General features: G+C 36.8%; 1 protein-coding gene across 3 annotated transcripts in view; it reads left to right on the top strand.

The window, feature by feature from the left end:
- The window catches only part of DACH2 (dachshund family transcription factor 2), a 319,796-nt gene that overhangs the window by 241,584 nt on the left and 51,285 nt on the right, over positions 1 to 26,927 (top strand). For all 3 annotated transcript variants that reach the window (XM_076347010.1, XM_076347008.1, XM_076347011.1), the window contains 4 exons: positions 5,618 to 5,773; positions 8,595 to 8,767; positions 20,361 to 20,496; positions 22,363 to 22,443. In XM_076347010.1, the coding sequence (XP_076203125.1) occupies positions 5,618 to 5,773; positions 8,595 to 8,767; positions 20,361 to 20,496; positions 22,363 to 22,443 (546 nt within the window). The remainder of the gene's footprint in view (positions 1 to 5,617; positions 5,774 to 8,594; positions 8,768 to 20,360; positions 20,497 to 22,362; positions 22,444 to 26,927) is intronic.

Raw genomic sequence — 26,927 nt, 5'->3', positions numbered from 1 at the left:
CAGAAGGTTGTAGGCTGAAGTGTTTTCAGCAGAGGATATTCTGCGTAGGCCAAAAAAGTGACCCTTTTTCCCAGTATCGAGGTGAGATTAGGATATTGGTAAAAGCAAATAGTCTGGGACACCTGAAGGTATTGGGACTAGGAATGCTGGCAAATAGGCCCATGTTGTTTTAGGAGTACTGGGGTTCTAGATCAGCCAAAGAATTTCAAAGGCCTTGTGTGTGCTGAACATTTATAAAAGAAGTTAGAGGTGATAAATACTTTGAAATTATCAGTGCTGAAATAGCAATGCACTGAATACTTTTTTTCTTTGCAGCTGATGTTATGCTTAATATGCCCAACAGCATGAAAAATGTGTTTAAAAATAATTTCAGAATAAAATTGGACAGTGAAGATGGTATTGCTTTTAACAATTTGAGTTCAATTTTTCAGAAATGTATCACAAGGAAAAATAAAATGACAGACATAGATTGAAACAGTGTGGTTGTTCAATTCAAAGGTACCTCTGACAGAGTGGATTTCATTTAGCTAGACGAGACAGTTTTAAGGCTGATAAAATGAATTTGAAACCAAATGAAAAGAAGCTGTCACCAAATTGAACTTTGATTACTTTCTGAAGATCTTTCAATACCTAAAAACAAGACACTAATTTAATCTTCACAAGTATATCTTCACCAAAAAAAGTTTTTTGGGTTTTGTTTTGAAGAACACAAATGCATAGAGAGGTTTAATACTAGAAAACATGTAGCTTTAAGAGTTCTCTTATAAAATTACTAAAATCAAAGATGGGTGAGAAGCAGCATTTTCAGAAAAATGGAGCTGAGCTTATCACTTGCATTTCCTTCAACGAAACGGAATGAAACTTAAACAGAAGCACTTTGCTTACAGACATGTACGTGGTTGTAAATAACCTTGCAGTGGATCTGTGAGTACAATGTGTATCATCAGCAGCATGCGTATGTATTGCTTAGGCTGATTTCCCCTATTTGTTTGTGTTACCTGTGATTTAACTCCCTATGCATCTGAACTCGTCTCAATTCACTGTTCATAGGGACTTGGGAACAGAGACATTCAGAATTTGGCAGCTGGGCTGTAAAATGGCATTAAGGGAATGCTTACCTCTCACTGCATTTTAATTTAGAAGTGAATGAACTGGGGTTTGTTACATTAGTTTTGCTTTTGCCTAGTTGAACATAAGTGTGATTCATGCACTGATAAATAAGTTCACTCAAATAACCTGTTAAGCCTGGTAAATACCAGACTTTAATTATTAAGTATATTGTAAATAACTTGCTCTTACCCAGTCCATGTAAGTGTCCGTCTTTATGTGTGCCCTTTTAAACACACACTGTGTTTCTGTAGGCGACTGTGCCCAATGCAGACAATCAGGCCTTTTTTTTTTCATCCATATTGTGCATTTAGTTGCAAATCTGAAAGCAGAACTGTACACCACACATTTGCTGTGTGGCCTGAACTGGATGGTTGAAGCAGATCAGACCTTTTTTTAGCCGCTTCTGCTGGGCAGCCAATGCATTCTGCAATCTCTTAGGATGGCTGGCCAGCTAATCTCTCTGCCTTTTTCTTCCCACTTTGGAGTGGCTACGTTAAGGAAACCGCAGTCTCTGTGCTTGCTTCTGAAAAGCATCAGGAGCTCTGGAAGATGGAGGTTCTTGTCTCTCTTGCCCTTTTTTAATGCTGAGTACAATCTGTTCTGGGACAAGATCGACTAGAATGCAAACAAGATAAGGAAAAATTACCTTTTTGTCCTTTAGTTTTATCTGTTGGAGAGAAGGTCATATGGGTAGTGGGTAATAGTGTTAAACATAAAGCTTTTTGTAAAGTGTATAAATGATGTATTGGCATTTTGACAAATCAACAGACTTCTGAGTGCTCTAATAATATTCCTATGACACTTATGAATCAAGTTACTAATCTTTTAAAACGAAATATTCTTTCTCATTTAAAATAAATAAAAAGCTATATTTCCTTTCATATACAAGAGGTAAAGTCCCATTGCTGTTTTCTGTTGTCTCATTTTCCTTAGTGTTGTATGTTCGCTTTCTTTTTTGATACATTTTTTCCCCTTTTGTTTCATATATACCTAAAAGAAATAACTTGAAGTCCATCTCTCTATATACAGTAGTACGGATCATTGTTTAATTTTAGACTCCTCATCTTCTATATTAAAAAGAGTGAGACCCTTCACTAGCTTAGTGTGGACAAAGAAATTATTTTTTCCTAATACAAATTTCTTCAAGGACCAAACCTTTTGAATATGAGAGAAAAAAAAATTGACTCCCATTATTTCTTTGTGGTGTATTGCGTGATTCCTATCATAAAGTTTCATTTTTAGTTTCACCTGTAAGCTCATCATACCAAAGACAGGATTTAGAATCAAAACATGACGTCTTTGCCTTATTGATGGCACCTATTTGGACAAAAAATGGCAATGAACAGAAAGCTCCTGAAAAATTGTGGCTAAACCTGAAGTGGAAGTATTGAGGAAGATTTACTTTTTATAGATGTATTCACTTCTAATTGTTATGTAACAAAGAATTTGAAAATATGCATTGATATATATGTGTCAAATACGTATTTGCTGATATAACGCACTGACAACTGTGTTACCAAATAAGAAAGTGTGTATGCTCAGAAATGAATACTTCTTTTAAAGTTGCATGACAGTGAAAGGACTGAATATATTACCACAGGTTTGCATTTTACATATTTGGTTTATAATGTGAATCTAGTTCTGTCTTACTATTAATTTGTGTGTAAATTTTTCTGACTGTATGGGAATAGATACTGCAGGGAAAGATGCAAGTTTTCTTTTAAAACTATTATTTTTTAGCTGTGCGAAGGGACTTGTGGGTAGGATGAATTGACAGTGTCTGTGGTATAGAGCACAGGAGTAGGACCCATGAGACCTGACTTCTCTTCCAGTTTCACCATTAGTCTACCAGGTAACATGGGGGAAGTTGCTTCATAATTCTGCACCTCAACTTTCCCACTTGTAAGTTGGAGATAACCATACTGCCCTTATAAAACTCTTCACAATTGAACAGTTCTAGGTAAGAAGAAGTTCTAATGATTATTTTCTTTTTAAGAGACTTGCTACTACATAGTATATGCAGTCCAGATTAAGTGATGAAGCTGTTATCTATGTGGTGTACTGCAGACTACAAGATACATTTCATTTAACGTGCACTTCTATTATACATCATACACTCAGCAGTATTTTTTTTCTTTCTCTAAGGAGAAGTGATAGGAAACGTAAGAATACAGGGATGGTCTGCAGAGATAAGTGTATTGCAATTTATTCTTGTGTTGCTGGCACTGAATGCTGGAGCAGATTTACAAGTGGAATTTGCAGGAAAAAAGTTATTATTGTCCCCAGGTGTAAGGAAAACTGGTCCAGTGATTTGGACTGTAAGGCATAATTTAAATTCGGTTTCCTGTTCCATTGCAGGTTTCCTGTATCTCCTTAAGCAAGTCACTTCTCTTCACAGTACAATTCTCCATCTGTAAAATAAGAATAATTGTACTTTCCTGTGGAATGTGCAACAGTTGTAAAGCTGGGCACAGAAAGCTGGTAGGGCACTCTGATACTACAGCTTCAGGGCCACAGAAGTGTGGTGGGTAGATGCACGAGGCTTTGGAAAGATGAGAGAAACTTCCAGAAATAAGTAAATGAGCTAAGAGTTTAGACCATCTGTGCCTGGGGTTGGAAGTATTGGAGAACAAACAGGGTGAGGAATAATTTTACATGAAGAGTGCGGTTTTTTCTCTTCGTTCAAAGGTCTCTGACAAACTGTCTTGTGCACAGTTTTCCTGGCCACTGCCCTGATAACGTGAAGTATGTACGAAATCTATTTCTAAGCAAAAAATTCATGCCGAGGTACATGTCATATGTGGTTTTTGAGGAAGAAGAAGGTGTGAATGTTAAACTCAAATTTACTGAAAAAAGCATATGGAGAAAAATAAAACTCATTTGGTAAAATCAAATGCTAAACATTTCCTCAGAAAATCTTTTTTAAATTGCACATTTAACTTGAGAAATACTTTACCGGATAATACCACCTCTGTTTCACAATAGTCAGAATGAACAACTTCTATACTAAGTATCAGTCAAATGTTATTTGAAAAGCTGATATACAGTATATTAAGTAACAAAGATGCTGACACAGCCTTAACTGTGGTGGTTCTAATTACTGCACTATGCCATGTTATATTATATCACATGGCATAACTTAGTGTATCTTTCTTTGTCAATGTATTACTCATCATTTTACAAATTACAAATCTTTTATAAGAAGGTAATTCATACTTGGACATAGTGCTAAAATGATGGAGTGATTTCCTTTTTTCTCAATCATTGATCTTTCAAACTTTTTCATTTAGCCATATTAATCATGTTTATTAGCTAAGTGTTATCATAAAGAATGGAATTTTTCTGTTACTTTCATATTCAATTAAAATGTGTTTTCCTTGCTGCTTCTATCTGCTGCATCACAGTAATCTATTTACTTATTCTAATTGAAATTCTTGTTCATAAATTCAAAACAAAGTCAATACTGCAGTTACACATTTTCATAACAATCTAATTGAAAACATGGGGCGTACCTGAGAAGGGAGTGTACTTAAAATACCTTTTTACTCCAGAAATGTTCAATCTAACTTTTTTAAGGTGGTTTCTTTTGTGGACCAGATGTATTTCAGAATTCACTAACATAGTCTACTTAACTGCTGTTTAAAAGGAACGTGTTGTTACTCAAATGTGTACGTGTAATACTGAAGAAAACTACAATCTGTAAAATTGCTGCAGAACACCCTCTCTTCGGAAGACCAAACAGATACTCTAGACCAAACACGAGTGCTTAGTTTGCTATACTGTGCTTTTGTTGTAGACAGTAATTACTGCGCATAATAGATATCTGGACTCTTTACATTTAAATTCCTGAAAACCGATGATTTCCAAGCCCAACCTAATGCCTGGCTTGTTTAACCTAGCAAAGTGAAGTGTTTCACTTAGGACATCCCCCGGATCAAACCCAGCAGTGGAGGAAGAGCTATTTAAGCTCAGAGGTAACATAGCAGCAGGTTGAATTGTTGTAACCTGTTCAGGAATGAATTTAAGCTAGAATGGTAGTGAGCACTGGAGTGAATAGCGGAGCAACTCTCCAGTAGGATTAACGGAGGTGAGAGACCTGACGAGCCCGAGGATGGACACCGATTAGTCTCTGGCAGGGACTGGGTGGCCTGATTCCCTGTGATAGCAGGAGACTGTGATTCAGTGTCTCACATGTTCCCTTTCTGCCTTATTTACTTAATTGTGACTGATGTTTACTTGGATGATTTTATCCTTAAACATTTTGCTTTTCCTGTTTCCAGAAACTAGTGTTATGAAGGTAGATGATGCTGAAAGTTTCTAATCATATATTTTGCCTGATGCATATTTATTATTTTATTAGAAAAAATTTCAGGTGTAGGTTTCAGGTGCTGTGTTTGTGCTAGGTGCTTAGCTATGGTAAAGAGTATTAGCTCGTTGCTAACCAAGCACAATGTCTTTTAAAGAAAAGTATATGCCCTTTATGGTTTGTTTCTACCGTGTTTTGCAGGTGGGAGTGAATCCTCCTGGGATAAAGACAAGCTTCAGTCTCCCATTACAACAGGATCACAGCACAGCATTGGTCATCCCACACTGTCAGGGCAGTCGAGCCTTGGAAGTGCGCACCCACTCAGTCCTCTCCAGCAGAATCACCTGCTCACCAACAGTACGTACTGTGCTCTTACGGTAAAAATAAAAAGTACATGGAGCCCTGCTTGGAGGCTGGGCTTGCACTCCTTCCCAGCCTCCTGGAGGTGGGGGAAATGGATGGGAGACACATGAGCGACAGGAGGGTCAGTCCTCCCGCTGTCTGCTGCACTTGTGCATCATGTCCAAGCCACCCACTGGGAGACAGCCGCCCTCTTTGAATAGTCACCCACTGCTGGGTTAGGGACTGTCAGTCCTTAATTGACATTTCCATGGCCTGGACTGAAGGGAAAAATAACCATAAAGTTGCTTAAAATTTTAGTTATATGAGAAAATTCTCTTCCAGGTGAAAATGCTGACCACTAAACAAAAATGTGAGAGCCAGGAATAAATGCAGAATGTCTATTTAAAAGCAGGCAGAAGCAATCCCTCTGCCTTGTTTTGCCTTGTACCTGCTAGGTGTGGCAAGGTCATCCATTGAAGCCAGCTATCCGAAGCAACTGGAATAAAATGACACAGCTAAAGTTTGGATTTGGAACTTAAAGCTTGCTTCAAACCCATCTCTTTTCCTTCCCTTAGGAAGGGGGCAGGTGGGAAGCCAGCAGTTCCTTTTCTCCTTTGCACCCGAGGGAAAGTTATTCCAAGAAAGATGTTCAGGATTAATATTTGAAAAATTAGTGAGGAGTAAAGTTAATTCTAACAGATGATGATGGGTGAAGACTGCAAATCTCACTGTTTCTGAATTCTTGTTATTTGTTTAAGCTCTTCATCCTCAAAGTTTTGAAAGTTGATTTTTGGTGTTAGTTTTAATGGATGAATGACATCTCTGGCTCCTTACACAATTTTACGAGCAGATAGTTCCTTGCTACCTATGTAGGGCCCCAGACTTGAACAAATCAAAGCTGTTGAAATGACTCCTACAACATGGGTCTGCTTTGTTCATGGGAAGGTATGGACCTGAGCATTTTGGGTTAAGTTTCAGCAGTTAAGAATCACCAGATCATAGGACTCAAATTCACTGTAGTTTATCCTTTCATTTTATATTCTTGCATAATTCAATACCTGTATATATTTTACATACCGGGATACTGTGTTCTTTGCTGTTAAAGAAAACTTTAAAGATATTTTCCAGTAGATTTTGTAGTAGGCAAATGTCTATAGGCTATTAAAGGGTTTATTCAATGTCAGACATTATGTCCAATGATTTGCAAGTGTAGGATATATTTTCTTCATAGTCCTCTGAAATGTTTGACGGATTGTGTCTTAAAACTGGTGATGTGCTGTTAAATTCTGTTTGTAGTTTGCATTTAGTTTGCATGTCAATTGGACTTTAAGTAGACATACAACTCAGTGTGGCCAGATGGTGTCTGGGAGTTTTGGAACTCTATAGAGTATGAGGAAAGATTATTGGGCTGTTAAGGGAGATATGCAGGGGAACAAAGGCTTATGGATGTAAGCACTGAAGGGGATTGTCAATATGGTTTAAAGTGAAGGGAGATGTATGTGGGCTTTGCTTATTACCTATCATAATTAATATTGGCATGGATCATCATATAAAATACATAGTGAATCATAAGACATCACAGGTGTTGATCATGATATACTCAAGCTAAACAGAAATAGTGTGGGAGCTCAGAATATATGCAATTCTGCCTTCCGTGGTGGGTGCAGTGGTGTTTTTGTATTGCTATAGTCAAATTGTATTGGAATAACATAAGCTATATCAGTCAATGATATTTTTTATTGTGGGTTCTGTCATACACCAAAATGGTGACTGGCCGCCTCATTTAAAATAGTTAAGATAGAGCCAAAGGTTAAAAAACTTTTAGAAATAATTAATGTGAATAGCATATGGTTATGACTAGCTATATGATTATGTTATATACTACTTGTACCTGAATTGTTTAATGAGGATTTCTAATGTAAATTTCATTTAGAAAAATGATAAGACATTTTGTATGGCAGAATGAGTCCTATTTTTTCTGAAAAAAGGATTTTGGATGCCCAAAGGTAGCTATCTCCAAGTGGTCTCTCTAAAGAATTCTTAAATGCAACATAACCTGAAACAATTTTTTCAGTGAATTGATGTCTTGGTCTTGCTTTCCATTGTAGTCATTACTAAATACAACAAGTAATACACGTGCTGAAATAGATATTAATGAAACACGAGAATCCAATTCTTGCTAGCAGTAACATCATGTTTTTGGCAATGTCAAGATCTGCAGGTTGGTCCAAATGAATTTCATACCTTCTTAAATTGTTTTATATGCATAGCAGAAGACAATTTAAAGTGACTTCTTGGAAATTAAAACCTCTGGCAACAATTTTAACCTCTCATTACATGTTCCAGTTGACAGACCTTCTGTATGGTAGTTCAGTAGTGTCTATAGCCCAACCCACGGCTTCCTGTATTCAAGAAATAGTCCTAATATAAAAATCTAGTCTCAGATTGCTGTGTATGTGAACTAATAATAGTTAAGAGGATTTGGTAGGAGTTATATTGTCAGCTAAAATGGAAAAACATGCAAATATCTGCATGTTTTGTGTTGTTTTCTTTATTGCTCTTAATAAAGAGATCACTGAACTTACGCACTGTTGTATATTCATTTTGCTAATATTGTGTTACTTTACAGCTGTATGTTTCTTTCCCTAATACAAACCATACAGCCTTTTCTGGAATACAAAGACAATTATTCCCTATGTAACATCAAAATTACTAACACATCATAATTTTGAGTTTGTCTAGTCAATGTTCCAGTAGAATATAGACTCTAAAAATTAAGGTGTTGGGTTATAAAATGAGGGACTGACACATATAACCTGCCCATGCTCTCTTTTAGGGATAGACCTGCCATTTATGATGATGCCCCACCCTCTGCTTCCCGTCAGCCTACCTCCCGCTTCGGTTGCAATGGCAATGAATCAGATGAACCACCTCAATACAATAGCTAACATGGCTGCAGCAGCCCAAATGCACAGTCCTCTTTCCAGGGCAGGGGCCTCTGTTATAAAGGTAAGAGTCATCTATGAGACTTAAAAAAAATAGCTTTTTTGGCTAACAAAAACATTTACAGTGACTTTCTTAAGGAAGGTAACTAAGAGGCAATGAGCTTGTACTGCCTGTAACACACCTGGTCTGCTGTTCCTGATAGTGCTTCAGTCTGAGGAAATGCCCACGAGTACAGTCAAGAAGTTAAGATGCTCTGCTCTATCTTCAAATCTGTAATGTAATTAAAAACAGATACTAACACTCACTAGAGGCTAGGGGAATAAGCAGTGCTGCATCTGTTAAAGCTCAAAAGCTATTCTAAAATGTTGTTTAAAATCAAACTTAATGTTATACTTAAAAGAAAATGCTTTAGAACATAACAGGAACTCTAGTGTGGTGCAATTCTAGAACAGGTTAATAGAGAAAATCATCAGAAGTACCTTAGTGAGTACAGTCTCTGGTAGTCACACCTAAATTTCTTTCCGGCTGGATAAAACGTGTTTATACTTTTAAAAGGTTTCTGATAGTCTCTTCCGAGCAGGTTGTTCAGAAAATTTCATGCCTGTGTTGAGAGGTGAAGTCCTGCCACACACTAAACAATATATTGAGACAAGAAATTTTCAAAGTAGAAAGATACAGGATCAGTGCATGTGAAGGATTGGTGCTGTGGGATTCTCTAAAACACAGTGTGTCCTCTTCTTATTGAGCAAAAATGAAAGGTCTTATCACTAACTTTTGTGTGCATTTGCATGCACGTGCATGTTTCTTGCTGACAAAATAAAATTTTGTCAACTTTGAAAGGTAGTTATTTTAGTCTATTTTTCTTTGTTTTTAAATATTTGAGTCTATAGAGCTATCTGTTCTGGAAAGTACGTCTTCTTATTTTGATATTTATGCTCATTTACACTCGTATCCCCATCATTCTAGAATCCCAAAGTTCTGAGTTGCTGTATTCTATTAATTTTCACTGATTTGCTGAACTTCATGTCTTGTCTCTTTATTGTAAAACATCTTCATTATAAAATATCATTATTCTATCATTGAGAAAGTTACTGTTGCCAATATTACAGGCCAATTGTGAGAATAAATTAGGTAGGATTGTGTTGTACTTTCTATTGTCACAGCTTGCCACTGCAGGAAATTTTGTTTCTACATCAAGCAGGGAAAGAAACTAGTAGTACACAACCACACGTTTGTTTCTCATACCTGTATTTACTGATATCAACATACTTTCAAGGAAGAAAGCAAATCTCTTTTGTCACATTACAGTAGCATAAAATACTACATGTCTCTGTTGCTGAGGTTCTGGACGTCTTCGTTTTTCTTCTGATCTTCTTCCTGGCCCTGAGCATCTCCAAAATTACCTCAGGTTGTTTTTCTTCTTTACTGAGGGTTCACTTCCAATTTAGGGCAAATGTTGTTCTTAATACTTCGATTTTGTTTACATTTTGTTTCCGTGGATTCTGGGAGGCTGATAAAATTCAGGGGGGGCGTTCCCCAGTTAGAGACTATTTAGGATTAAGATCTATAAACACTTCTCCTTATAATCAGTGTATATGCATGGTTGTTGACTGGGTGGGGGAAACATGATATCTCTGATGTCCAACTGTCTATTAGTTAATGCAAGTCACTGAATTGTTAGAAAGTAATTGAGGTTCCATTCGTTTCACTCAGTAACCTTTTCTTCAACTGTTCAGAGACCTCTTGAGGAAACCATAATTTAAATACAGCAGTGGAATATTTGTAGCAGCAAGTAGACTGCATAAGCTTTGATTATATTTTAAATGCTATCAGTATGTCAAAATGAAGATTAAGTATGTATTTGTAAACAATGCTAGTTCTTTGTAATATAAACTACAGTTTTTGCAGGCAGTTAGGTTTAAGGATGCTCTTTAGCAGGCCCTTGCTGATGCTAGTTACTCATTTACATCTATTTTTTTCCCCAACACCTGCACTAGAGGATACACAATATCTCTACAGCAACAGTAGGTCTCACCAGCACTCTAGTGGGAATTATTTCCTCTACGTGATGTAGAGGAAAATACACCAGTAGCTAATGTGACAGAGGTAAAGTGTGCAGCCATTGCTGTGTTACTCTCACCTGTCAAGTGATGCTGCATTTTTCTCTCGTTTGTTCTGAGTGCTGAAACTGTACATAAATTTTATTACAGACAGCGTGAGGCTCCTTTTGTCCTTTCCTTCCCTTATGTACCATCATCTAGCTCTGAATGACGATCAGTTAAGATGAAATCCTTGTACAAAATGAAACATGTAAAAGAAAAGCATTGCTGCTGTTGTTATCTGTCAGCAGTATTACTTCTATTATATGACATTATTTAAGTGCATTTAGTAAGTACAAAAAATGACTAGTTTTAGATAGACTGCAATTCTAGCATCATGACGTTACTTAAAATGGGAGAAATTAATCGAATATATTGAGTGTCTATCATAATTTCCATACTCTGATGACTAAAATACCACTTGGCCTGTTTTCTGTAGGTGTGAGAATCAGCTGCTTTATAAAGGTTTTGAATGAAGTCATTCTGCTTTTTATATCACATTTGCCATTTAGAAATAAGCTGTTCTACCAAGATATGCATGATCAGCAAAGTTAACATTTAGTGCTCCAGAAAGAAATGTCATAACTATGAAACTTGATTTCTTCCTGACAGGAACACTATAAATTAGGCAGGCACAATGGCCAGGCTCACAAAACCTTCTTAGCCATCTATAATACGATCTGATGTGATTATAGCAGCACCCGCTAGCAGTGCTGTAGCTACGGTTCTGACAGTGCCTCTGTAATAAATCCAGTCTTTCAGGGATTTACTGCACAGCTAAGAGCTTGCTCCATTTGAAACTTGGCTCAAATGGTTCTGAAGAATCTGTATAACTGGGGGTGTCATATGGCAAAAACAAAATTTGGCAGCAACACTGACTTCACCACCCTCTCTTTTCTCCCTCTTGCGTCTACTCTCCTGTTAGTTGTTTTTTTTTCCAGAGCTATTCTTCAGCTGGATGAACTCTGCAATCCAGTTACTGGCCTAGGTGTAAAATGCTTTGCCAGCCTGGTCTTGAGGACCAGTCTGGGGGGGAACTTAGCTGAAGTGCACTTGAATCATGGTGTAGGCTAGAAACAGTAGTGAATAAATGCAGTAGTTTACTGTCATCCAGTAATTTTGCTCCTGAAACTTGGAAAAATCTACTCAGTAATGATATTTTCAGGTCTTCAGAAGCAAAGTTTGGATGGGCCCTTTATACAAAAGAGAGAGGATTTTTCACTGAAGTTTACAGAACAACTCAACTCCAGAGAGCAATAACTACATAACGTTAAGATTTTTATTTTACAGTGGACCTAAAATGAATGTGACTATTAATACGCATTCACATATTATATTACGTGCATATTATACAGTTTATCATAAAGGAGCTGTTAAGATGTATGCTGAGAACACAAATTGAATAGAATGCTGAAAGCACACCTAAATTTTAACAGATCATTTAAATTAAATTGGGTCCAAAGGATGTGAGACCTCACAGCATATAACGTGGACAGCAAATACACGAAGAGGTGTCACAGCAAAAATGGCAGTGGCTCTTCTATTCATTGACAGTGCTTTTGAACCTCAGAATCAGACCGTGCCCATGTAACAACTCTCTGTCCATAGTGGAATGAGGCCTCAAGCTCCGGATCCTCAAGCTATGTACATCGGGAGTGTTAAGGTAGTGTCATCAAGCCTAAAGTCTCGGTTTATACAGATTAAGCCAGAAGGGGCTTATATGACTAAAAAAAATACTAGCTTACACCCAACAGGTGGGGAGCAGGTGGAGGGGAGGTTTAGGGTTAGGAAAGTATAAGGAGGGCTGGCAAGAGCCAAGTTTCTGGAGCTGTAACTATGCGAGTCTTTGTATATTCACTGAAAGGCCACTTCCCTAGATGTCCTTTGAAACAGGTTGGTGGGAGATACTGTGGTTAGGGTCGGCTTGAAATTGTGGGAGCCGAATCCAAACCAGGGGCCTTTTTTGTCTTACATATCAAAGGAGTACTGAGAGTAATGAGGCAAATTTTTATCCCAGAGATTTGAGAGGCTCTTTTGCCCTTTTCCCCCAGTTTTTCCTTGCTTCTTGTTCTATTCACCCCACATATTTTGCACTTTCCTTGCTCCTTTTGCTCATGTCTCACCCTTCCTCCTCCATCTCTCCTCCTCGTTGTTCTCTCTCCCTTTCCTTCTGGCTCTCTAACAACCTCTTCTGAGCCGCTGAGAGATGTGCTTCTCCTGAGTAGGAGTATTTCTGCAAATTGGTTTCCTGCTGTCCATTTTTGTTCTATCATCATTCCTTCATGCTTGTTGTATTCCTATTTTTCTCTTATTCTTTTTTCTCTTATTCTTTCTGCTCTTATCCAGGTCCCAGTTAGGAATAAGTGGCATATTGAATGTAGCTGGAAAACCCAGAGAAAATAAGTTAAAATATAATAGAAATGCCTTGTTTCAAAAAAAAAAAAAGTCAAAATAAAGCATTTCTATTTTTGTATCTGAAATCATATTTCTTTCAGAATTTCACCCCAATGTACTTAAGAAACAAACCAAAACCCACCCAATTCCCGCCTCCCCCCGCCCAAAAGAAACCAAAAAAGGGACATTTTAGATGAAATGCATTGTTTTGTTTTGGTAGGGAAACTGAAATCTTGTACTCACATCAACTCTACACAATTTCTGTCTGAATATTTTGGTCTACTGATAAACAGAACAAAGCATCATTTGTACAGTGTGATCTAGACATGCAGTAGATTTTTGAGTCTCCTTTTCTTTGTGTTCTGTTCTTCTCCTGATTTTGTGGGATTGTTAAAGCATTTGTAAAGGATGTATATGACATGATTTTAAATTCCCTAAAGAGAATACAGATGGGCTGTGTAATTATTGCTGAGAGGTGCTATTTTCTGTGTGCTGTACAACTCACATTCATAATATTTACCTGACAGCCAGAAAAATGTGGCCATCTCAGAATACTCTGAAACAATTCTTCTCAGTATGAAAACATTTCTTGTTACAGAATTTATAACATTTAATTTCATATCTGTCTGTGCATTCAATTCATACTGAATTGTTTTCAGAACATTACAAGATTTATAAAATAAAACTTCCATAAAATTTCTGTTATTTTTCTCATTATTAGATTTATTCTGTCCTGTTTCATAGCATGTGTTCATTGCTGGCAGCTTATTGCTGAAATGGGTACTAGAATATTTTAGGGGAGTGACAGGTGAGACAGAGTAGTTTAAGTTTGCTTCTTAGAAGGCTAATTTTTGTGGCTGTATCTGTAGCAAAGGAGAAGCGAGTGTGCAGTTGTATATCTTTTTATTCACTGATACAGAGAAACTACTATGCTGGGAGATGTTCAGGTCCCTACAAATTGCATTAAATATCCTTCTCATATGTCCTCCTTTGAAGGGAGGCATATCCTTCTCCCTGCAAGGCCAATAATGCCTTGCTCGTTAACACCGAGACACCTAGTTGCTAGGTTAAAGAATAAGCAATGAATACTTATTTTAAACTTGCAAGTGGGAAAAAATACAGTAAGAAGCAAGTACATCTCTTTTCTGCAAGGCTTGCACGGGGATATTGTTAGGCCAAGCACATACTAGCTTTTAGTTCTGGCTCAGATCTTTTTAGTATCGGCTTAGTCATTTGCATTTGTACTTAATAACTAATATAGCTATAAGGTAGATTAGATATAGCATTATCATCATTAGTCCTGGGAGTGCCTTTTGTTCATTCAGTAGCAGCACTGGGTGAAACAATTCATAGGAGGGGTACAAGTAGAAAGTTTGCGCTGCAAGATCCTTTCCAATTTTAGTCAATATTATACTTTCAGATTCAAAGTAAAATGTAAAGGTAAAATCTTAATTATACGAGTGAAGGTTGCCGTAGTTTTCACAGTGACTGCTAATTTAAGAAATGGTGAAGAAGGAAGCTCTTGTTTGGCTGTTTACCAATGCCATCTGATTAGCTGCGGTTTTCTGTTTGGCTGAGCAGCTGGCAATTAATGAATTGATAGGAAGTAGTCATGAGGTAATGGAATTAGCAAGTGAACATCTGGTATTAAAAATCAGTAAACGTAGAAGAGTTTTTATGATTTCTTAAATTTGGTGGGAAAATAATTGCCAGTTGACTACAACCGAAACAACTATATGTACAAAGTGAAAAAAATTGCATTTTAAATGGCAAAGTACGTATTTTAAGTGAATGACTTCCCAATACACTGCAAAAGATGAATGGGATCCAGCTGGCTTTCAGACATACAGATCCTTTCTTAGTTTTTAGACCAGCTGTTTACCTTGTTCATCTCCAGTGCTTAGAGCAATTGGAGATACTATAGCTCAAAAGACCAACAAGTCATACTCCTTGTGTATGCCCATTTCCAGGCTGAGATGATTCAAAATATAAACCTAACCACTGTTCTTTTGCCCAGAAACAGGAACTCTAACCATCGTATTTCTTGTAGGCCACTGTCCGGCATCGTTTCAGATTTAGCACAGCTCCTGCTTACTGTGTCAGGATTATTCTTTTTCTTTGAAAAGCCTAAATGCCAATTATGTATTGCTTTTCTCGATAATGCATTAGTTAAGGACTGTAAACTTTAGAACACTATTAAAAATGTACTTGTTACTAGAATTCAAATAGTATCAGCTAAGGTCAATTGGAAAGAAATATGTGTCTTAGTATTAACTAAAAAAAAAAAAAAGTGTTAGCAATTCAATTCTTTGCTAACTGAAATGGTGTTAACTTTTCTTATTCTTCTCTCTTACTGAAGATGGAATTCAGCCAGGGAGATAGAAGCAGTGATATCACAGGCATGAAACTGTGGTGGTTTTGGATAGGAGGTAAGGAGGTCTGCAGCCAGTCTGCTGACTGCTCCTGGCTTCACAGACCCCTCCAGAGAAATGAAACTCTGGTTTCTAGAATTTTTTTAACTGTGTAGTCCATTTTGAGAATCTGCATGGTGATTTGGCAAGCACTGGGAGATCGAGGTATGGCGCAATAAACATTCCAGTGGGGAACTAGTGTGCAAATTAATGTTGGAAAATTTGTTCTGCCAGAGCCTATGAACTCTCTGTTTTTCCAACATGGTCATCAGCTCTGAATCTTTCTTACAATAGTTGAAAACTAGTCTAGACCTAAAGACAGTAAATCCCCATTTTTCCTTCCTCTCCATTTCATTAGCAAAGTGTGGTGAATTCCAGCTCTTCTGCCACTGCAGAGCCCTGTAGAGTACAGAAGCAGCACCTCAATTAAATATGAAATATCAAGATAAATGTCTGAATAAAATATCTAGGACTCAGACAAACTTCCAAAACCTGCTTGTCAGCAGTGAAATGCCATTAAATCCTCTAGGAACTCATTAATAGATTAACATTTGGAAGAGTAATTACAGCTAGATTAGAACTAAGAATAAAGAAAAATAAAGGAAAATCCAGCAGCATCGTTTCTCTAAACTCTTGACACAAAATGAAGATCAATACTATAAGAAAATCAGAGGTGAGGAATTAAGGTCAAGATGATTATGTCAAAAAAAGGTAAGCTGTTCATATATATTTAAAATAAAACTAGCGTGGATGCAACTGTTATGTAGTGTTTCATATTATTTGTGTGGAATAATACCTCACGGGGATAGAAAAGGGATACTGAGGTGAAATCAAGGATGTATGTGGAAATTGGATGAGTTGATGACTTCAGTGCCGTTAACCTAAATCACAACTAAAATTAACAATGTCAAGCTTTGTAGCTACATTTTCTGAGCCAAAGCAAGACACTGATCTTTAGTGAGACAGAAATATATTACCCTTCAAAAGGATTAAATACTGCAAAAGTCTTTTTTGAGAATTTATGTTACAGCTGTGTAAAGGGAAGAGATAAGATAAAGTAGGTACTATAGTTAGATAAATAGGTGAGATCTTGAGAAATGTTTTCATTTTACATAAAATTCTCACAATCTGTAAATTTTATATATATAATTCATTACATTATAACCTGGAATATGAATCTTGCAAATTTATGAAATAGGAAGAAATACAAATGGAGAAAATATGACTTTATTTAGAAATGCTTCTCTATTACTGTGAGCGTACCTACTGTAGAACCAGGCTGCACAGCAGTGTGCCGCTGGGAACTGAGCTATTTTCAAGAGGGAAAAAACAAAAATATATGAAAAGTAACAAGGTTGTAAAAAACATAGGTGACAAATAAAATGAAGTCATCAATGTGTAAAAAAAAAAAGTTAAGGTTTTAGATCTGCAATTTTCCTATTTAAATGCCTTCATTGATTTGTTACAAATACTGTTAACCCTGTGTTTGGAAAATGGTGAGGACATTATCACTTGTGTTCTCATTTGTAATAAAATAGATTAACTTGCTGTGAAATTTTAACTAGGCTGAGACACAACAGTAGCTACCTAATGAACCAGAGCACATTGCTGTTAAGTAGCTAAATAGATGCATACTGATTACAGGACTGAAAAATGGATCTGTTTACTTGCAAAAAAAGAGTCTGTTCATAGTGTTATTCATTATCGTAGGGGAAATTCAGCATTACGTTTCCACACAAACGTTTAGAAGTAGACAATTTCTCGATCCATACGCAGTCTTAGATGATGGTACTCTATCCTCATTTGTAGTACATATGATACCGGGAAAATTTCAGCTCCTTTGTTGCTTGTGGGGAAAAACGTATCTTCCCTGTATATGTAAATTTTTGTAACTGGTAAGACGTTAGATGACATAATCAACTAATTCTCTCAGAAAGTGATTCACTGTGTGATTAAGAATGACATTATTATCTGACACTTTTATTTCTGCCTGAACATTTCAAACCAAGGCCCTGAGTTTGAAGGCAAATTACTTGAAGCAGAGATTATTTTATAGCAAGAGACAATGGGAAATGCAGTTACCAGAAGGAACTCAAATACTTTGCTTTTCCAAATCATCAGCTTTTGAATTACTCAAATAACTCCCATTTAAGATGACATATATGGCTGTTTGTGTGATATCTAAGTGTTAATTCATAGTCATATTTGTTCATAGGTTTTTTTGCAGAACAGTTGGCGTGTCCTCTCCTTGGCTCTTCATTTTCATGGTTGCAATAGACAATGAAATTTACTTAAACCATGTACTCTTCTGTAAAAGTAATAACTTTTAAATGATATCTTAATTGTAAATTGGGTACTCTTTGTGGTAAAAAGAGAGGAAATAGTGCCTAAGAGGACTGTTAAAGCTGAAATCCAGGCAAATAAAATTACAGTCAGAGTTGTAGCCTGTTAGCGGTAACCTATTTAGAAGCTATTATTTACACAAAGGTAAAAGACACATAGTATTTATAAGCTCAGGATTGCATGTATATGATCCATCATTTATTTAGGAGAATACTTCTTGGGGTAAGAATGTGACTTTTAAAAGTAACTTAATAAGCAGCCCATCCACAGAGTAAGTTGTGACTCTTCTGCTCTTCCGCTCATCTCAGCAACCTCTAAAACCGCTCTTTCGGAGACCGAGAAGAAGAAAACACAGGAGACTTTAAGATCAGTGACTTCGACTTTTTTCCCCCAAGAATTTGAAAAGTTGTTTCTTTAAAACCATTCAGTTTTCAAAATTTTAAGAACTTGTGACTCAACATAATAGATTCATAACTGTTAAAACTTAATAAACATTTTTAATTAACATTCAAAAATACCGCAATTAAAAGTCTCCCTTTAAGATCTAGTAGTTATTGTATGTTCATTAAATAACAGATAATTAGTGAAAACAGATCCATTGAGGATTAACAGCTATGTAATAGATACACATCTGTTACATGATTTTGAGGCTCAGTTGTTATTTAATGTACAATAACTATCCTATTAAAAACACATTCAGTGCTACGTTTTCAGCTGGTGTGATTGGAATAGGCAAATGCCACCCTTGCCATTAGGAGGATCCAGTCTCACATTCCCTTTGCATCATTCTCAAATGTATCTGTAAATAGAAAGATGACTGTGGTTTAGAGAGATGGTTTTAATGGGTAACAGAATATTCTTAAAATGTCGATCTTACTGCCAGTGTTATTAATGAATTGCCTCAGTAGGTTATGAAGAGAAGCTATTATGCTAGCTATTTATAATGGAAAAACTATTAGAATCTACCGTTCTCTTCCTAAAGCTATATTATTGATTTAGGATACTGTCTAGCAAAAACTGCATAAAAAGTTCAGATGCTATTGAGTTTATTTTCAAAACCACGTGGTAAATTGCCACCAAGTAGCCAGATTGCATACTCCTAATGAAAAATATTTGAGAATAGGCTAGAAAGGCAGAAAAATTGCAAAGTTCCTTTGAGACAACTTCCCCAGATTACACTGTAATTGTGATTTTTAATGAGGTGGGGGCAAGAGGATCTCCCTTCTTAAAAAAAGAAAGTAATATTTCAGTTCTGAGTTTCCACAGGGAACAGCTGATTGCCAGGGATGAGGGCAACTCCAAAGTTGCAGTTTCTGGAATTCTGTAAATTCAAGCATCTTCTTGTTAGTGTCTCTCCATTGGAACTACACTTTCAAGAACTTGTAATAAAGGATTTAAAACATAGAAGGGATTTTAAGATAAGACTATCTAGAGTATCTCAGGCCATGATCTGTCCCTTTTAGAAGATTCTCATTTTTTTGTCGGACCTGGGAACAGGAATTTTGAATTAATTCAGAAAAATTACACGTGTGGAATCACAGGGTTGGAAGGGATCTGGAGTGGTCATATAATCTCTTGCCTTCCTCAAGGCAGGATGAATTATTACTTATGCCACGCTTGTCTAACTTGTTCCTAAAGATTTTTACTGATTAAAATTCCACGGCATCTTCAGGCAATCTGCAAGTATAGATAGACAAAGCTGCAGAATTTCATTTTGCTAAATTTTTGTGATTTCTTATCCTTTCTCTTCTCCTTACCTAAAGTACTATGTATATTTAAATTAGAGGTTAATATCAAAGTTTTGTGTGCAAATGTACCCATAAGAATTTGCAAGCACATTCTTATTTTTGTTAGCCAGTGGTGCTTTTCATGCAAAAGTGAAGTTCTTACCAGTGCCACAGCTTTTAAAATTTGTCTGGGCGCTACCCTGAGAAGATATTGATGTAATTTATTCAGGTACAGGTTCTAGTGAGTTTACAAATTTGACTGCATTTAGTGACTATTTAGCCCAAATCTGAATCATTTATTTGAAATGTGACTCATATGTGTCAATTTTACTGTCTGTAGATTAAAAGTAGTTTGTGAAAACAACATGAAAGAACATTCTTTATGTTCCCATGTGTGAAAAAGTTAGAAAATAAGAAGTTACCAAGAAAAAAAAAGAAGAGGTGGCAAATGCTATGTCATGACACAAAGGATGAAAAGCTGTGCCCAGATACACTGCATGTAGAAGGCTATACTCTTTTTGGCTATAGAAGACTATACTGCTCTTTCGATGTGAATTCTGTTCACTATTTATCTCAGAAAGACCGTTTGTTACTGCTATTTTAGCCAACTTAATTTTTTCATTGAACTTCAGTGAAGTTCATGAATCAAATTGCACAGATCTTGTTTTATTTCTGTTTCAAGGAAAGGATTCAAGATAGCCCTTCTCCAGCTCCGTCTCTAGAAGACAGTCAGCGGCCTGGGAGCCACGCTTCCTCCCATCAGAGCAGCAGCGTGTCCAGCTCGCCGTCCCAGTTGGACAACACACCAGACAGAATTGGTTAGTGCTTTGCAGCCTCACACCCCTTCGCAGTTATTGACCTCAAGAATTTTAGAAGTTTGTTGAAGCAGATATTTCTTTGCTGGGAAACTCAGGAAAGCACTCACTTGCTAAAAACCCCCGGAAAGTTCATCGCTATAATTTGTTTTATTAAGTTCATCACTATGCAGAGCTCAGCCCCTCAGATTCATTCTGTGCCAGTATCCACCCATGCACAGAAGATATCACCCATTCTCTGGTACGACCAACGTCTCTTGCATGCTGGAGTAAGAAAGTGTGTCTGAAGGCACCTGGAATTGAAAAATAGCAAGATATCTTTTTCTTTGTATGTATGTCAGAAAAGTCATAGATCGTATGATGGCTTTTCCGTTCCAAAAATGACTTCATGCCCACACATTCCCTTATCAGCATGAGGCTGAGGGCTTTTTGATTTTTTTGGTCTCTCCACCACAGCTTTCACAGCCTGTGCGTTATCGATCTTGTGTTTAAAATGCTAATTCAGTCTAGAGGAAGTTTAGATCCTATTCCTGGTGCTTCCAAGAGGGATCTAGGGCAAGTCAATTAACATCTCTTCACGTCAGCGTATGTCAACACTGTTGTCTTCACAGTGACTGGAGCCTATGCAGGCATTGCTGAGCTAGATTTAAACTACAAAAACAGTGCAGTCCATGTAAGTCAGTGTAGACTTCACTCCCATCAAATAACTACTCAGCTGCTTGCTGGGATTTTGCAGTTTTGACTGTGGTCCCTGCAGCAGCACCACAGCACTACATAGCACAGTTGGCTCTACACAAACTAGTCAATGGAACCTGAACTACTTTGCCTAAACGTATGCACACACAGGGCAGAGACTAGGAAGTCGATTCCCCTCAGCTTTTTCATATGTAAAATAGGGCTAGAAATATACGGGGCAAGAAATGTAACTTCTATAGCAACAGTGAAAAAGGGACTTTTGTCCTCACTGTAGCTTTTGAAAGCTACCCTAACTTGTTTTATTAATAGTAGTAGCACACACTGCAAGCCTCTGGGCTCCAGAAATGATGCTGAAAGTTTTCTAAAGAAAACTAGGTTTTATTTATGTTGAACCAAACATTTCTCTGTGTTGAAGTCTAACGCTTACTGTTGTAAAGATATGTGTGTATACTTTGTATCTATATAAACATATATATTTTTACTTTTGCAATGTAAAAAAAAAAAAAAAAAAGCTTTCCCTAAAACATGGCAATGAAGTTTTTAACAAGTGCCCTCACTGGAATAACTTTAAATTCTGTAATTAGTTGATTGCAGAGAAGGAAATGTTTTAATCAAATAAGAACAAAGAAAATAGGCATCCTGAAATCATAAACTTCACACCTCTCACTGATCTTGCAGGTGTTAAGTAAAGAATTTCTTTCAACACTACAGCATATTGGTTTTTTGCTGTCATCTACCCATTTGGGTTACTATCTGTCTACCTGTATTTTTTATTAAGCTTGCTGCTTTATAGATAATTACTTAAATCCTTAAATGTATTTTTCCCCAAAATGATTTCTGTGAAATACTTTCCTACTTAGTTAATTTGAACATTTCATAAGAAATCCCATTCATCTCAGTAGTAATTTGGGTTCTATCTTGGTATTTTGTTTAATCAACTTGAGCAAATTTGCTATTGCTGCATGTTTTACTTGGCTCTAAGTGCTGAACTGGGACAGTGAAATGGTTGATTATGGACAATAAAAATGGTCAATTGCTTTAGAACTTACATAGTATAAATAAATGTTAAAATACCAAAATATTCACAAAGAGGAAATAGAATTTAATATTTTCCTCTCTTCTGACATTTTTTTACTGACAGTGTTACATAGCTGTGCACTCTGATTTTTTTAGCTATGCTGACCAACAGCAGGGAAGGAGAACTCATTGATCAAGAAACTGGGACCAGCCTAAAAAAAATACAAAAGGAGAAAGGTAAAATTACAGACCGTGTTCCATCTTAGGCATTTAATTACACTTATTACGTGTTTTATTCCTTTTTCTAGTATTCTGCATATGCAATGGCATAATATTATAAATTTAAGAGAGCTAAGTGCGTAATTGCAATGAATAATGTATCCAGTGAATTTACATGGCGTTCTCCTTAGGAAGTGTAAACAATCAGATCTTTGCTTCTCTCTGTTTATACAGTATGGGGCTAATATTTTGCCGATCTTTTGACTCAATTATTTATGAAGTTCCTAGCAAATATTTGATTAGTCACATGGTATTGTTTCTTTGCCTCCAGTGGATGTGTGTGCAGACTACTCTAATGCTGGTACGTAGGTGACGGAAATAAGCCATTTTTTGTGTCTAATAATATTACATTACTGCACAAGTGAGGGGCAGCAAGAGAAGAAGTGATGTTTGGCCTGTAGTGATTGTTCTGTAGGCAGGGAGGTGCCTTCTCTGCTCGTTCTCCCTGGAGTGACTGTTGGGTACTGGAGAAAGTGAATACGCTGGCGTATGCAGGTAAGCTCTGGGGAAGTGTTGTAGTGACAGAGAGCATGGGGCATCTGTGGCTGCACATCGAGGAAGAAGCCATTTTGTTTCCTTGCAAATATAACAAAAAAATAAATCATAGTAATAGGTGAGAGGTTTATTCTGGCAGTACGTACAGAAAGCACCATACAAAATGAGCGTCTGCAAAAAAAAGAAGATGGGATATAGTTAAAGAAATGAAAGAAAGCTGAAGGTAAGTGAATACTGGAAAAATACTGCAAAGGCATATACTGAGGGAGATATTAATGTTTCAGAGTGAAAAAGATGTGAAAGGAAAGAAAGAGAAGGAAGTGACCTGTTGTGGTTTAACCCTGGCTGACAACTAAGCCCCACACAGCTGCTCGCTCACTCCCCTCCAGGTGGGATGGGGAGGAGAATCAGAAGGGTAAAAGTGAGAAAACTCATGGGCTGAGATAAAGACAGTTTAATAGGTAAAGCAAAAGCCATGCACTCAAGCAAAGTAAAACAAGGAATTCATTCACTCCTTCCCATCGGCAGGCAGGTGTTCAGCTACCTCCAGGAAAGCAGGGCTCCATCACGCATAACGGTGACTTGGGAAGACAAACGCCATCACTCCAAACGTCTCCCCCTTCCTCCTTCTTCCCCCAGCTTTACATGCTCAGCATGACGTCATATGGTGTGGAATATCCCTTTGGTCAGTTGGGGTCAGCTGTCCCGGCCGTGTCCCCTCCCAACTTCTTGTGCCCCCCCAGCCTGCTCGCTGGCCGGGCAGTGTGAGAAGCAGAAAAGGTCTTGACTCTGTGTAAGCACTGCTCAGCAGTAACTAAAACTTCCCTGTGTTACCAACATTATTCTCATCCTAAATCCAAAACACAGCACTATACCAGCTACTATGAAGAAAATTAACTCTATCCCAGCCAAAACCAGCACATGACTGAAAGAGGACGTAACATAAGCTAAATGTGCTTACCAGTCTACTGTAAATATGAACATTTTATCATAAATGAAAACACAAACTGATTTATATTTTGATTGAGGTGATTTTAGGCTGTCTGTAAACATCAGACAAACTAATACACCTTAGGCCTGCGTAAATGATTGCACTCTCTGGATTTAATGTATTTTCTGAGAAAACTAAAAAGGCAGGTATAGACCATTTTATGTGCTACTCAAGAGAAATTGGAGGCTCCATGTGCCCTGTGGTTCCAGAGTTACATAAAATTATTGGAGCAGATTCATGACTTTGTATGATCGGCTCTATTCCTTAGACATCTGTGACTGATCCAGTTATGGGTAGGAAGAGCCTGAAACTTCCTTCCTATATTTTATATTTTTGTACTCAACACTCTCTCCTCTTGAAAGCAGAAGAAGCTGTTTTCTATTCAGTGGTTTTTCTAGGCATTTAAGCACTTTCCTCATGAACCCCAAAAGAGCCCTTTTGTGCCATTCTGAGATAATTTTCTGTGTGGATCATCATGCTTAAATCCTTCCCTCTTGACTCCTGTTGGCATTTATGGACCAGCACCAAAGGCCAGACAGTTACCGACCATACCTTCATTCCTAAGATTAAAAAGTTACATTTCTGTAGTAATTACATAGGTGAGTATTTAATCTAAATCTGAAAGTGTACTTGATTTTAATTTTGTTGAACTGTGCAACGTTTCTTGCCACATGTTCAGTCATTTTTCAGAGAAACAATTCAATATCCTGTGGGGTTCGAAGATGCAAATCATGTAGTTATTGGTAGTAGCAGTCCTGTCACTCAGGACGGATGAAGGAAGGTACAGTTTAAGAATCAGAAAAGACAATTCAGAAATCCCAAAAAGCGTGAAAATAATTTAAACCCCACCACCTGTGAACCCAATTCCCAGGCTCCTGTGATCATTGAACATTCCTTGTAACATGTACGAACTCACAAAGATCTGATGCTAACATTTTGTGTACCATAATTCACCTTAAGATTAAAGTTGTGTAGGTTTATTCATTTCCTGGTCTATGTTTTTGCATAGTATTATCTTTCTTCAGTTGATTATATACTGGGAAATATGTCTTTATACATGTGTTACTTCTGCATGCACTTACAGGATTTTTTTTAGGATGAACTTAGTGTTCAGAGATTCACCCACATCAGAAAAAAGTGCTTCAAAATCATGAGACATTTTAAATTATCATTTTAAAGATAGAATAATGTTTCTGGTTTTTGACTTGGTCTGCACAGGTCAAGTTTTTCTCTGAAAATATGAGAATGAGAAATTATTTCTTTTTGTCAAGTAAAGATGTAATTTTCAAGTAATCCCACGGCTCCAGAACTGAAACCTTTTGATGACATTATAATTTGACAAATGCTGACATTTTAATGGCACCAACATTGTATATCCAACAATTCCAAGCTGATTTTGCATGTGGCAGTGGCAGACCTATATTACAGTGCCTATAGGAATCTCTGTTTTATAGGATACAAGCACCCAATAATTAATGGACTGCAGCAGTAGGACAGAGTCAATATTCTGCTCCTGAAAATCCCCAGCCTCTGTGTGCTGGGCCTTTCTGTCACCCCATACAAGTGATGGTATTCCTCAATGATTTGTCTCACTCCCATATAGATTCTTTGTTCCTAATACTATTATTATTCTCTTGTGTATAATTATTTTGGGCTCTGGTGCACCTCAAATATGTTGAATGTTTTTCATAGTCAGATGTGGACAGTCGCTGAAGAGTGTGATCTGTGCTGGGTTGCTCAGCAAAAAATATACGTGTAATTTGTATACAGAATGAGCTTTGTTTTTCAAAACCTGCCATTACTTTTACTAAGGCAAAATATATTTACCATGGAAAAGATTTTCAAAGTTATTAAGAAGGAATGTAGTTAAAATAAAAGTATCAACATTTATTAAGTATGACAAGTAAGCGGTTTATACAACCGTGGCAAACATATGTTTTCACATCTGTTTTGAGTAATATCATCATGATTTTAAAAATGATTTATAGCTCTGCAGGCCATAAAATGCCAGCTTTGCTGTACGTTGGACATTTTCAAGCAACAAAGAAATTATTGAAGGCATATATTGAACATGTTTTTCTGTTATACACCTTGACAAAACTTTACAAATCTGAGCACTCTGTAACAATTAAGATAGCAACAAATGAAAATTAAGTAACTAAAATTTATCAGTAGTACTACTTATGTGAAATCTTAGCATAAAACCCAATAAAAGTTACTGTAATTATTATAGGCAAATACTGTGATATCCCCCAGGATACACAATTTTTGTTTTCCGTGTCCCATTTTTAGTGATCTCAGCACCAGACAAAGATGTGCCACTTTGTTCTCATCAAAGTAATTTCATGGTATTTAGGGCTGAATAGAATATAGCTTAACAGTTTTTCTTTGAAAGACAGTTAATATGTGGTTGTTCCAGTTATGTTGAACTGTTTGCATATGTCGGCGGGGCACAATTTAGAGAAGTAGCGGCTGTCTCAGTGCAGAGGGGTTAGAGCCCAGTTACAGACCATACCTGTAAGCTTTTTGAAGGAGAAATGCCATTAAATCTCAATTACTCCACATCCTTTCATCATCTTTTTAGGAAGTATGGTCAGGCTTAACATTAGAGGACAACACAGTGAAACATCTTTATAGGTCTGCAGTTTCATTTTTTTATACGAAATACATTATTATATTTTTGTCAAATATCTTCAACCATTATGGCGCACAAGAGTTTTGCCTGTGCATCCATCTCAGGGTGTGAGTGAAAACCATATGAAGAGTAATCTGTTCTTTATTTTGAAATTGCTAGTGAAAGGAAACAGTTAGAAAATCCCCTGCAGAACATAGCCCCAAATGTTTACAGAAACTTAAAAACAAATTCTTCCTGATTGTGCTTACTTGTTATGTCTGGTTTTAAACAGTTACATTTTACCTGCACAATTGCTCACAGAAACTAAATTTTAAATTCATC

This window comes from Aptenodytes patagonicus, chromosome 9 (assembly GCF_965638725.1).
Source record: "Aptenodytes patagonicus chromosome 9, bAptPat1.pri.cur, whole genome shotgun sequence".
Classification (NCBI taxonomy): Eukaryota; Metazoa; Chordata; class Aves; order Sphenisciformes; family Spheniscidae; genus Aptenodytes; species Aptenodytes patagonicus.
The sequence above is the reverse complement of the archived record's forward strand: the minus strand, read 5'-3'. Positions and strand labels throughout refer to the sequence as shown.